Below are 14,529 nucleotides of genomic sequence, written 5' to 3'. Positions count from 1 at the left end.
CTCCGGCTAACTACTCGGTAATTAATCCTGTTCACAATCATCCTGGAGGCTTTGCTTTGGCCTAACAATCACAATAAATTAAACTGCCCTCTGCTCCCACAGGTAAAAGCCATTCAATAAAAGCGGCACAGAAAATCTGTTATGCAATCCTGTAGAATGAGAGAGTAGAAAGAAGCCCGTAGGAATGAAAGCTGTACCCACAAAGTTTGATTTGTTTGTTTATTTCTAAGTGAGTGGATGACTACAGGTTTTCTCGTAGAACTACTCCATTCACATTGCTCTTTATAAGCTGCAGAGCACACCATGCTTGATGAAGTAGAACTATCCACCTTCCTTAAAGAAAAGCCAGGAGTCCTTCAAAATCTTCAGCATGATGAGTCATTGCTTCATTTTCTTCCACGAGCAAAGTGTTAGTATTGCAGCTGCAACGTTCACATCATTTAATTCAGTTTAAATATGAGCTTACTTGGACTAAGATAATATGAAAATACTGCTAACAAGGCAAATTCCTACCTGCAGTGTCTTAATGGGGTCAGCAGATAGATTATGGCAGTACATAAACAAAGTCAGTGTCAGCGGTACATGACTGAAAAGCAGAGATTTATAGTGGAAAGGTCTATCACACCAAGTCAGTGAATAATAAAAAATACAAAAAAAAAAAAATGTGCAGATCAATTATTTATAATTCTAGTTCCGCATGAATATTTTAATTTTTACATTTTAACAGAAAAAAATCATAATTTAAGAAATGTCGTTTGACATGCAGTCTGTTTTAACTGTCCTACGACTTGCTCAACAATATCTTATTAATAATCAATGCAATGTTTGTATTCAATGCTAAATGATAATTGTCTATGCTGATATCATGCAAAGTTTAAAAAAAAAATTGGAGGGCACTGTACAACATTTTTCCATTGAGGAAAATAACAAAAAACTGACAAAATTAGTCTGGGTTTTCCCATGCTGCCTTACCGCAGCGCGATTTAATTCACGCTGAAAGGCAGTATGGATACCATGGGCAGATTTTCGCCTCATTTAGGGAACCAATCACAGAATCGCAGCCTTATATATTATTCTAAGTAGTTTAGAATTCAAGTTTATTTTGAAAAAAAGAGCAGCTTTTGGCGTTAAACTTCGCGAGACCCCAGTCGTTATTGTTGTCTCGCCATTAATCGCCCTAATGGAAGACCAGGTATAGGAGGCGGCCAACCTTGGAATGTCTGCCGCTCAGCTGTGTCCCGAGAAAGAAAATGCGATAAAGAATTGTCGATACCAACTTCTGTTCGGCAGTCCCGAAGCCTGGGTGAGCGCAAAGTGGCAAGACATGTTAGCCACGGAGTTGTATAGTACCAACCTGCTAGGCATCGTCGTCGACGAAGTCCATTTAACTTATAAATGGTAAGTGGTATTTATTAATATCATATTGTCATTCTGCCTGCAGACTACCTACTGTAGTTGTCACAGTGCCACTAAGTTGCGTTGCTCTTCAATATCAATATACATCTACCGCTTTAGTAGCATAACTTTCAGCTGTGCACACGTACCCGATTAAAGTTGTTGACACTTTAGTCATTAAGTTAAATTTTTAATTTTTTTAAACTTGTGAAGTTAAAGCGCAAACAATTTCCAATGCAAATAACAACTTCAACATCTATGTTAAATTGTACTTATACTTGTGTTTTTCTAATTTAAACGATCGGCTATGAGCTACGTACAGGCGCATTTGATAAACATTCTGAGCACCCAATAAACGGCGCCGGCATTTGTAAACCACGCCTCAAATACGGAAAAATGAACATGTAGTTCCCAGACCAAAGTCTCAATGAGAATTGGGTCTGGCGATAGCCAAGCTATGACAAAATGGCAACTGTGCTAATTTAGAAATTGCAAAATACTAATTTGATACTTCAAACCCCATGTTGAAAAACACTGTCACAGTACCACTCACTCAACAGTACGCACAATGTTACAGTTTATGATTGCTGAGTTATTGATATTCCTCATTCAAACACCAGGATGATTAGCTGATAGTTCAGCAGCTGTACTTCAGTTAACGTGAAGTTAAGGGGGATTCCATTTATACAATTATGACTGTCAAAACAAATCATGTAATATGCTTCATACAGTCAATTTGGTCTTAACATACTGGAGCAATTGTGAGTAGACAATGACGTAAATAATCACAAATAAACCTGTCAAGTCAAACACTTAATTAGCACATCCACCTGTCAACATCACTTTACACATTCATGCGTTCAGTCTCTCAACAGCACCGCAACGACTTAATTGAAATTACAAAATTCATTTAGCCTTATTTTATTCTCACTTATTCTCCATCTTCCTGCACTGAATAGATGTTTGCAGCACAAAACCCATTTCAAAAGTCAACAGACCATGTAAAGACATTACTCAAGCTGAAATACTTTCTAATTCAATGTGTGTGAAGTAAGTAGCTGCATAGATGATCAAGGCATGCTGGCTTTGGGCTTTCACAAAGAATTTGTTGGCCTATATTTGTTTAGATCTGGTTTCTCAGATATAAGACTAGGCAGGTCATTAATGGTGTGCTGAACATACTCAAACCCCAGAGGTGCTCAAACCTTGCATATTCAATCATAATCATAAGTCTTTAGTAGTGGATAAACAGCAGGGACGTGTCATGAGAGAGGCACAAACAGACAGAGAGAGACAAACATGACATTTGAAGAGAGCAGGTGCCACTTCACATTTTCCTCCTGGAAGAGCTGTGAGTTTTAATTGATTTTCCGTCAGGGAAATGGACTGTGGATCCTGGTTCCAACACTTCCACTTCTTCTTTTTTTTGTAAGCATTTCCTATGATAAAAAAATCTGCCCTACAAACCAGGTGTTCTCCTCTAACTTAAAGCTCGTAGCCGACGACCTGTGAAATAAGTTTACCGCTTCCAGCGGATCCTACCTCATCTTGGTTGCTCACAATCCAGTCATGCACAGTCTTCAGGGCGATTTCTGCAGCCGGCTCATTGGGAAAACCTGTGGATAGAGAGAGAGAGAGAGAGAGAAAATAAATCAGCTTTGAATTTGTGCCATAGAAAAAGACTAGCATATGTACTCACACTTTTACACATACGCAAACATCGCCATATGGCTGTTTGCTGCTCAACTCTCTCCACACTTTCAGCATTTACTACAAACAGTCTGTTTAGTATACACACAAATCCAACACTGAACAATCTCACTACTTCTCCGTCCAAATAAACGCCCACTTTTTAATCATTACAGCAACACCTTTGCTGCAATATAATCCACATGACTGTTTGTACATCCCATCTCACATCCCCAAATGTGGCCTATTAGCTATATTTATCAGGGGTGCTTGCCAATTCCTTGTAGATTTACTGATCCATTAAGTTGCATCGACATAATCATTTAAACTGTTCTGCCATCTGTGGCAGGTGCCGGGGTCATCACGCCACCATCTCGATGAGAAAGTAATGACACATTGACCAGTGAATGTAAGAGATGATGCCACTAACTGCCATATTAATCACCAGAGCCTGAGCTGAGATGGGGAAACCAGTCTTGGTGTTAACACAGCGTATCGATTGAGAATAAATAGACTAGAGGAGATTAATATTTAATATTGCTAGAGGAGGAGGAGGAGTCATCAAACAGGTACTTTTCCATTTTAAAAAGATGCATTTAAAGTACATTTCGGACAGATTCGAAACATTCTAACAGAAACATGTTCAAGTGTTAAGAATTATGTGAGATGAGTTCACAAATGCTAGTATTATATGAAGAGGTCAGATGCAAAAGCCTCTAAGTGCCATTTTAATTTTTCTTCTAGAATGATCATTTTTATCAAGCTTGTATATTTAAGTTCAGTAATTTCACTTAAATTGCAATGAGGATTACCTATTAATTGTCATTTTAGTGAAATTACTGAACATGAATATATAAGCTTGATAAAAATGATCATTTTAGAAGAAAATTTCCAATGGCACTTAGAGGCTTTTGCATCTGAACTCTTCATATATAATTATTTAAAATGTTGACATTATGTATATTCACTTCCTTTTAAAATTTAAGTCATCAGCTTTATAATACTTTATTAATTTCATTAAAGGGATACTCCATTTTTATTTATTTTTTTTTGGAAATAAGCTCATTTTACAACTCCCCCAGAGTTAAACAGTTGTGTTTTACTGTTTTCCAATCCATTCAGCCGATTTTCTGATATTTAGAAGAATATCAGTAACCAGACAGTTTCTGGTCTCATTGACTTCCATAGTATATATTTTTTCCTACTATGGAAGTCCCTGTAAATACTTTAAGAATGAATACTTTTTTTTTTTTTTCAGCAAGGACAGCAAAGACATTTTTAATGTTACAAAAAAAACATTGACAACAATTAAAACATTGATAACAATAAGAAAAGTTTCCTGAACACAAAATTATAATGATTTCTGAAGGACAATGTGACACTGGAGACTGGAGTAATGGCTGTTGAAAATAAAACATTAAACATACATAAAAAAAAAAACAAAAAAGAAAAAAAAAACGGTTATTTTAAATTGTAATAATTTTTCACTACTTAATATCCTTGGTGAACATTAGAGACATCTTTTAAAAAACATGATTTCTTTTTACAGACCAAATTTTTTTTAAAGGTATTGAGTGTGTATATCTAATTTATTTATGTGATATGATGCTATAATACAAAACAAACAAAAAAAGCGCTATATTTTTAAAATTGCATTTTATACAATAAGAAAAATGCTGATAAGAATTTGTGGTAAAACTGAGCAAACAGCACCAGTTTTGTGGAAAATGACTCCTCTATTACCCAGCGAGTGGCAGGCACTGACCCTCAGACGCCAGGGTGATAGGAGACGTAATTAACACTAGCTGAGGAGATGTTTTCCCTGTCTGTTTCACCTCTCTATCTGCTCAGCAGCCTGACACAGAGCTCTCCGTGTCTCCTGGCGTCCTGTCTGGGCCTTTCAACACCAAATAATTTGGGAATCTGTTGGATGAGGGAGTCTCACACCAGCCCTATCCTGTCAGTCTCTGCCCCATCTATTCCCTGTTTATATGCTGCTGTCTTTCAGCTCGCTCTCCTTCTGACAGGAAGAATCACTGAATGATATCTTCTGCTGGCTGGATGCCGTCAGACATGATCTTTGGGTCAAGAATGTGCGTGAGAAACCGATAAACCTATTATCTCTCTTGAGAATAATCCCCATTCAGGAACATAATAGGAACACAAGCACAATTTTGGCTCCTTTTCACAGTAAACAAAATACGGAGAAACAGATGAAATGACTGTCTACAAACAAATGCTTGACTGCAACGCTTCCTGGCTCTTTAGGTGACCCGTAAACTAGCAGTTTTAAAATAGTGCTTTATTCAAATGGATCTAAAAATGACCAGAGCTGTGTGCAAGTGATGATACAATCAGTTTCCAATTGATTACTGGGGATTTTTTTTAGACTTCCATCAGGGTCAGTGGCTCTGGAACAAATACAGAATTTATAAAATTAACAGGCAGTAAACTAACACTACTTAAGTCATTTTTTTCCCATCAAGAACCACCTTACATTTTTCTATAACCATGACGTGCAATTAAAGGTTTTACGGTAATCATTTTACTTACAATGAATCACATTATATAAATTTAAAGTGACCTTATGTTTTTGCGCTGAATAATTTAACTAAAATGATCTATATTATAATACAGTAATACAGTGATGTGAAAAAGTACACACTTTTAAATTTTGTTTTACACATCAGAATATATATATAGTGTCTAGCAGTTCTTAAAATAAGATAAATACAACCTCAGATGAACAACAACACAAGAAATATTATACTGTGACGATTTATTTAACAAAAATAAAGTCAAAATGGAGAAGCAATGTGTGAAAAACTAAGTGCAGCCCATGATTTAATAGCACGAAGATCCATTTGTTTTGGTAGCAATAACTTGGAGAAATAATTTTCTATATGCCTTTATCAGTCTCTCACGTCATTCTGGAGGAATTTTGGCCCATTCTTCTTTACAAAGTTGCTCCAGTTCATTGCGGTTTGCAGGCTCTCTTAACCCTCTGGTGTCTAAAGTGTTTTTGGGGTCCACGAGATGTTTTGACATGCACTGACATTTGTGCTTTTTTCAGTAGCTTATGAACATATTAATGGCACAGGTGAAATTACATTCTATTTAGCACAAACAGGACTACCATAATATGTGAGCAACATGTATGTACATGTTTGTATTTTTGAGAGAATATTGTCTATGCATGGTTATTGAAAAACTAAAAATTAAAGTTTCTGAAATAAGGCCACAAAACACATACTAAATATCTGGGTTAGTTCACCCAAAAATGAAAATCACCCTCATGTTGTTCCAACCCCGTAAGACTTTTGTTCATCTTTGGAACACAAATTAAAATATTTTTGATCAAATCTGAGAGCTGGCTCACTCCTCCATAGGCTTCTAGGTAATTTCATTCTGCCGGCCTAGAAAAGTTATTAAAGACATCATTAAAATAGTCCAAGTGACTACAGTGTCTCAACCTTAAGTTTATCAAGCGACGAGAATTCTTTTTGTGAGCAAACCCCCTCCCCCTCTCTGAAAAAAAAACAACTTTATTGAACTATTTATTTGTTTCCGTGAGTTCACGAGAGAGCCACAACGTATGCGCGAGAACTGAGAAGAAGATGCTTAAGATCATTTGATGGGAAAGTGTGAAAGGTAAGCCATTCTGCGGCATTGAAAAGTCACTTTCACGTTTTCTTGTTGGTTCTCATGATTCGGACATCCAGGAAATGCACACTTTAGAACCGTTTTAAATACTATATTGAGGCCCATTTACGTCATCTTCTTAGTCCTCCCGCATCCATTGTTGCGCTCTTGTGAACTCACGTCCAGTGGTGGAGGAAGTACTGAATCTCAGTACTTAAGTAAAAGTACAAATACCCAGATAAATATTTACTTTAGTAAAAGTAGAAGTAACACAATGACAACCATACTTAAGTAAAAAGTAAAAAGTACTTTATTTTAAATGTACTTTAAGTATTAAAAGTAAAAGTACTTGCATAACAATTTATTCTCTTAATGTCTATTTTCTAATGATTAATAAAACATTTAATTCTAACTCATTCAACCTAATAGCCTACTCCTATAATGATGTTCAATAATGAAAAAAAAATGTCACCATTTCTGAAACAAGCTTGCAATTAGGCAATATCATGCTTATCCTTACTATATGTTAATAACTATGTTTGGCAGTAAACGCGATTCATTTATGGTGTAATTCTGAACCTCTTGGCTTGCCATAATCCTAACCAAACCAAACATATTACACACGGTGTGTTTCCTATGCACGTAAAAACAAATTTTCGCGTATGAGTTGCATGATAAACACACTGCGTGTGAGACGCATTTAGTGTGACCGGGTTGATATACTGTATCTATGGCAACCAAACGTCACTGGTGAGACAAACATGCAACGAACGGACGGTCAGATTACGTTTTGGCAGGGGAAAAACTGATCAGAAAATGTAACGAAAATGTAACAGAAGTTGTAGAAATGTAGTGGAGTAGAAAGTATAATAATTGCTGCAAAATGTAACGAAGTAAAAGTAAAAAGTATGCACTATTTATTGTACTTAAGTAAAGTAAAGATACGTGAAAAATGTACTTAAGTAAAGTAACGAAGTATTTTTACTTCGTTACATTCCAGCACTGCTCACGTCAGAGGCCCGATAATAAACGAAAGCCTTACGGGGTTGGAACAACATGAGTGTGAGTAATTACTGACAAAATAATTTTTGGGTGAACTAGCCCTTTAAGGTCCCGCCCCAGCATTTCAGTGGGGTTGAGGTCTGGACTTTGACTGGGCCATTACAAAACCTTGATTCTTTTATTTTTCAGCCATTCTGTTGTAGATTTGCTGGTGCTTGGGCTGTTCATTGTCCTGTTGCTTGACCCAATTTCGGCCAAGCTTAAACTGTCAGACAGATGGACTCACATTTGACACTATATAAAACTTAGGCTGTTTTTTTTATGTTTATCTGTGTTTTTTTTTTTTTCCATACAGTAAGAATTTGAAATGACATGGTTAATGATTGTTGACATGTCAAAAGAGATAGAGGCAAAAATTCTAAGCTTAAGGCTAAAAAAAAGAGAAAAGTGCTACTCTATTTAAAGTGCTTTGAACTTTAACTGTTTACTGAATAAATACGCACAGACTTGTTACTCGCATGCTACTTAGAGAGAACGCTGATGCATATCACAGTGTCTTAAGGGCAGAAAACATGGCAGAGGACACTAGACTCATGCTCCTATTACATTTTCAGTGTGTTTCTGTTTTTAATGCAAATTGATTTGAGCTTCACAAATAAGATATTAATTATACATAGAGAGGGAAAAAAAAACAATAGAGAGCCAAAGAGGTCATTGAGAGCTGTGCTGTGTCTGTCTATAGAGATATAGGGAGGCTCACTTAGAGGTCAGAGTTGACTAAGTTAACAGTCAGAGCTCATTGAGAGGTCCCTCTGATCACACGTCTCACTTCAGACTGCTTAACATGTTCCATACATGTCTGACAGATGCCCACCCCACACGGACATCACAGATCAATCTAAAACTACCATGAAACTCTCAATGAAAAGGATCTTTTTTTCAGTGGATAATTTGCATCAAATCTTTGGATTCAGGTTTTAGGAGACGAAAATGCATGCAGTAGTGGATGCACAGAAAAAAGAGGCATTTGAGAGATATAAAAAAAGCAATTAAGTACAAACCTTATGCATAGCAATCAAAAAAATGGCAAAAAGCACTGTGAGATTTAAAACATCTCAGCATGTGCAATCAAATAATCATAAAGGAAACCTTACGTGACTTTATAAAAACAAAAAAGCACAGGATGAAACAAAATATGTTTACTAAGCGCTATTCATTTCTTAATGTTTTAAAGTTTTTAATGAAAAAACAAATTACCAAGTCTGCCTTTAGGCCTTAAAAAAAGAGTTTGAATAAAGTACAGATCCTAAATATGATGTTACATACAAACACAAGGAAAGACATCTAAATAATTTGTTGTCATAGGGACAAAAATATATTTTGGCATAAAAATAATGCAAAAAAAAAAAGTTTTAATAGTCAGAATGAAATATTTCTAAAAAAGATCTATTGTCAGCTGATGGATGCCCACCAGTGTATGGGCTGCTGATGAGGACTCCAGGGAGTTCCTTTGCTTCTAATGTGAACAGAGGAGAAGGAGAGAGACTACAGAGCCCTATATAGGGTGTCAGCATTTTATAGTTCTGTCCAAATTCTTAGTGAACAATTTCATTCCATATATAGTTCACTATAATGCATTCTTATATATAGTGCACAACTGATGTACACCAGCTTGTTACCCATAGAGCAATGTGAAGACAACAGCCAAAGGAAGGTTGGGCTCAGGTTGCATATTTGCTGATATCCTTGTGATCACTGTCCTGTTGCATGACCCAATTCGGCCAAGCTTCAGCTGCTGGACAGAAGGCCTCACATTTGACTCTAGATTGCTTCGGTATAAAGATTAGTTCATGGTCACCTCAAAGACTGCAAGGTGCCAGGGTCCTGTGGCTGCAAAACAAGCCCAAATAATCAACACTTTACCACCATGCTTAAGAGTTGGTATGAGGTGTTAGTGCTGATTTCCGCGTTTGGTTTTTGCCAAAAGTGACGCTGTGTATTATGGCCAAACATCTCCACTTTGGTCTCGCCTGTCCAAAGGACACTGAAGTCTTAAGGTTAGTTCAGATTCAACTTTGCAGACCCAAGCTGTGCTGCTCTGTTCTTCTTAGTGAGAAGAAGCTTATTCTTGGCAACGTTTCCAGAAATGCCATACTTGTCTTTTTCTTATTATACTGTCATGAATTTTAACATTAAACATATTAACTTATTTCAACATGCGAGTCTGAGGTTTGGTTCTTGGGTGTTTTGTGATTTCTTTGAGCATTGCACAATTTGACCTTGGAGTAAATTTGCTGGGACGTCCACTCCTGGGAAGATTGGCAACTGTCTTGAATGTTTTCCACTTCCTCACTGTAGAAGGATGGACTTCAAATTGTTTGGAAATGACCTTGTAACCCTTCCTAGATTGATGGGCAGCAATAATTGCTTCTCTAAGATCATTTCTCATGTCTTTCCTGCTTGGCATTGTGTGAACACACAACTGAAGGCTCCAGACCAGCGAACTACCAAAACATCTGCTTTTATAGAGGTGATCACACTGGCAGTGCCTGGCTGTTACCAACCCTCTTAATTCCTATGGAAGCAGTAAGGGTGTACTTTACACTTGAGCTGCGTTTGAACTTGGCATTAACATGCGACCTGTTTCCGGATGTTCCGCTTCTGATCGTAATGTTATCTGATTTTAGCGTGTCCAGGTTCGGAAGTAATCGAAGACGCATTGTGATCGTATCTCAGTTTAATGCAAACGCAATCCAGCCATCTTGCCTGCATTCAAAGGTGGACGTAACACAAAACCACGCCTACTGTCATTATTGCACCTCCTCTCTCTGGAACTGAGAGCTGTGTGGTTTTGCGATACAGTCGAGTGTGAAGTACATCACAAATATATTGAAATGTTTGCCTTTGCACCCCGAACCATTAATTTTCTGTAAAGAACGTGCATTTTTCCAACCACAGCTGGCAACGTTCTTGGACCCATACATTCCTCTGTACCATTTCCATTATGGCATCATGTCATAATATGTAAAACTATAGAATTCCCATTTATTTTAGCCACACATTTCAGAGAGAGAAAATTGTAATGTAGTGGATGATTCAAATTTTCTGTCATTCTCTGTAGGTGACATATTCATCTACATCTAATCAAATTATGCACTTCTCGACTGTATTACTGCTTTATGGAAGGATTATGATATTATGAGGTGCATCATTAAAATAAGATCTGATATTTCTCTGTATTAAAAAAAGTCATAATCAACTAATTAACTACTACAATGTCATTCAATGGTTACTGAATGACAGTATCATGCAATACACATTTAAATGATAATCATTGTGATTTAAGAAAACTGATCTCAGTCCATTTAACCCTCTGGGGTCGGCGGTATCGCCAGTGATATCAACTCACTTTTTTTCTTATAAGTGCAAAAGAGAGTCAAAATACTCTCTTGATTTTGATCTTACATATTAGTGTTATACATCATTTGAACTTGTTAAGTGTCTATTATTTGTGTATACTCACAATAAAAACAAAGTGTTGTGCTTTTTGTCAAATAAAGAAAAATAAACATGATGCGAGTTTTGCCTTCTGTCTGTCAGTGAAGTTCATTCTGAAACACGTCCGAAAATGTTACTATAACTCAGTAAATACTTGTCACAGAGACACAAAAGATTTATCTTTACGAAGCTGAAATTCTCTTCTTTTAAACACAGTTCTTAAATGAACTTCTGAAAAATGACTATTCTTAGTTTATGTAATATGTATGAAAAAAGAGAGATGTCAGTCTTTTTCCTTTCAGCTAATTATATGTGTTAATGTGACCACACCCACAGCGCTATTCAAATGCAAATGAGGAGGCAAGCCATGAAAACACCCACGTCAGCTGGATAAAACATCCAGTTTAATAAGAATCTTGTACTTTAACTTGTCTTGCTGCGCTGTGAGGAATAATACTATCGTAGTAATCCTGGAAAAGTTACCTCAAAAGTGCTGGTAGTTTCATTTCGGGGAGCACGGATTCAGCTGATGTAGTAAGTTATTTATTCTTATGAACAGCACAGATGCGTGTACAATGTTGTTTACTGCAGCTGTACATCGCATATTTGCCGTTCATTCATTCCTGCTCCTACATTAGAAAACGTTATTTTTAAATGAACACACCCAAACTATATTGCTATAGCCTACTGAGATTTGTTCTAATCGTGATATATAAAAGTGTTTGTAATGACAATATTTCGTTGACTAGTTCTGGATAGATTATTACGTTTTTAAGAAACTTTCTGCTCATATGTTAAATATATAGTAGGTTTTGTCAAAATAAAACTGTTTGTTCCGATAAAAGCTATATAAAAATAATGAATTATTAACTTTGAAATATGTATGATGAAATTTATTGGCCTACTTTAAAAAAAAAATACTTTATAAGACATTTATGGAAAAAGACAATTTTCTTTTTAAGATGTTTCCAAATCTAACTTTGAACCAATTCTATAGAATGGCTCATATAACCTATTTGAACAGGATTTGTTTCCAGGTATGTCTAAAAATGTGCTTTTCACTTTCATTTATATTTTGATATATGTTTATACATATAATATTTTGATTATATACCTGTAAAGACTGAGGAACTGAGAAATGGCCATGATTCACCTGGTATGTGAAAAAGTAATGAAGGTTATGTCCAAACAAATCATGTCCAACTGGGCATGTGGGTCCAGAGCTCATAAAAATATAAGAAGCTGAACATGTCAGCTGGTGGATGAAGGTTCAGACAGACACACAAACAGATGTTGTGGGGAACGTTTACAGAAATGAACAGTACTGCAGAAGACAGGCAGCAGAGTTTAATGAATAATGCTGGTGTAGAAAGAGGAAAAAACTTCTTGAGATGTGACCCACATCTAAAATGGATAGACCATATAGATGGCCAAACTAAGCCTGTCAGTGGCTGACCTTGAAAAACCATATGTATTGGTGGTGACATTTTTGTCCTACAAACTTAAATTACAACCTAACATTTAATTTTCACTAAATCATGTCATACACACACACACTGACAGTTATTTTTCTTTAAGAAAAATAATGTAAGATATATTTCTCTCTGTCTCTCTAATATCAACAATCAGCATATATATATAAAAAAAACTTATAAAGAAACAAGTATTCTTATGTAACATAACTGTATGTTATTTACTGTTCCCAAGTAATATAATAACTTTAACATAAATATATGCGCTTCAGAGCTGCATTTTAAAACAGTTTCAAATTATGTTCATCAAATCAGAACTTAGAGTCAGAACTATTAATTTCATAAAACAGTCGAAAATGACCAAACACAGTTAGTCAGTGAGTGAGTGTGACTTTAAAAGCAGAATTTAGATGCTACATCAGTAATAAACTGAGCTGTCAGCCAGTCCAATTCATTCAGCATACAGTATCTCTATGATTCTATGATCTCTATGATTCAGAACGAAAACTAGTGAGTTTATTCAGATTGATTCAGGCAATGCTTTGACCAATTCATAAAAAAAAATACTCAAACTCAACTTGTTTACAAATCAGACATCACTAGCTGAACACTGTCACACTCTGTTTACTGTTGTCAAACGCAATTGAAATTTCTTGCCTATTTACCATCTTACTGCACCCAATCTTTCTCTCATGTCACATTCAATTCAGACAGCGAGTTCACAGCTCCGCTAAAATATAAAAGCTATTTACTGTAGGGTTGTAGGTTTAGACGCCTCTCAAACAACCGTGATCTCTAAAATATGTCCTCAACCCTCAAAACTTCCTAGAGCAGTGTCAGACTTTGCAATGATAAAACCATGAAAGTGTAAAACTCAAAATCTTCATCCATTCCCCTAGATGCCTAATCCCTAAGATTTGTTTTTCCTCACTTGCAGAGATAACCCCACTTCAGTGTGCGATCATATAAAGGCTTCCTCCCTATGCCTGTGTTCACACTTCGCCCAGAATAAACCTCAGGCTTTAAATACAGCATTATCCTGAGCAGTGTTGGGAGTAACGCATTACAAAAGTAATACATTACAGTAACATATTACTTTTTGCTGTAACGCAGTAGTGTAAGGCATTACTAATCAATTTTCAGCAATATTTTACTCGTTACATGTTCAGTGAGGCTTGTATTACAGTTGTATTACAGTGTATTGTCTGCTTTTACTTCTTAAAGGCAACAGACTATGTGAAAGTTTTAAAGCAGTCTTTTAGTGCCAGTTCAGAGCGGTCGCGTCTGTAACATTGTTTTTTCCTCATAAATGCGAACACGAAAACTAAAAGAAAATGAATATTTTAAGTTCTATGGAGACTGGAGAGCCAACCCTTCCTCATCCGATTTGCGCAGTGTAATTAACAGAATTACAAAAAAATTATTTTGCCTCCTATTTTTTTGTCACGCATGAATGTGTGTATTTTCCCTAATATTAAAAATAAAACATAGACTGATATTTGTCTAATATCTGGAGTCCTTTAAGGAAGTAGCCTATGTACGTTTCAATACATGAATTTTCGGAGAATTTTTATTTCAAGTTTTTACTGCAAATGTCATGTCCATAATGCTGGACTTCCCCAATTTTAAATAATTTATCCTCAACTAGTTTTGTGGTGTAGGTCTACGTATTTTATAATGTTAACTTCAAATAATACTAATAGCCTAATTTAAAGATAAGGCAGCATTGGATATGGACGGTAAGGAGAATAACGCTGGAGTTGGAAGAGGTGTGTCGCGATTCTGTAGGTTTGTGGATCTGAGTCGTGTGGCGAATCGCGATTTCGGTTTC

The 14,529-nt window shown here is 36.1% G+C and overlaps 1 protein-coding gene across 4 annotated transcripts in view; it reads right to left on the bottom strand.

The window, feature by feature from the left end:
* The window catches only part of macrod2 (mono-ADP ribosylhydrolase 2), a 618,043-nt gene that overhangs the window by 159,595 nt on the left and 443,919 nt on the right, over positions 1-14,529 (bottom strand). For all 4 annotated transcript variants that reach the window (XM_039653236.2, XM_089117150.1, XM_039653234.2 and 1 more), the window contains one exon: positions 2,938-3,011. In XM_039653236.2, the coding sequence (XP_039509170.2) occupies positions 2,938-3,011 (74 nt within the window). The remainder of the gene's footprint in view (positions 1-2,937; positions 3,012-14,529) is intronic.

Source organism: Pimephales promelas, chromosome 11 (assembly GCF_988280905.1).
Source record: "Pimephales promelas chromosome 11, fPimPro1.hap1.1, whole genome shotgun sequence".
Taxonomy (NCBI): Eukaryota; Metazoa; Chordata; class Actinopteri; order Cypriniformes; family Leuciscidae; genus Pimephales; species Pimephales promelas.
The sequence above is the reverse complement of the archived record's forward strand: the minus strand, read 5'-3'. Positions and strand labels throughout refer to the sequence as shown.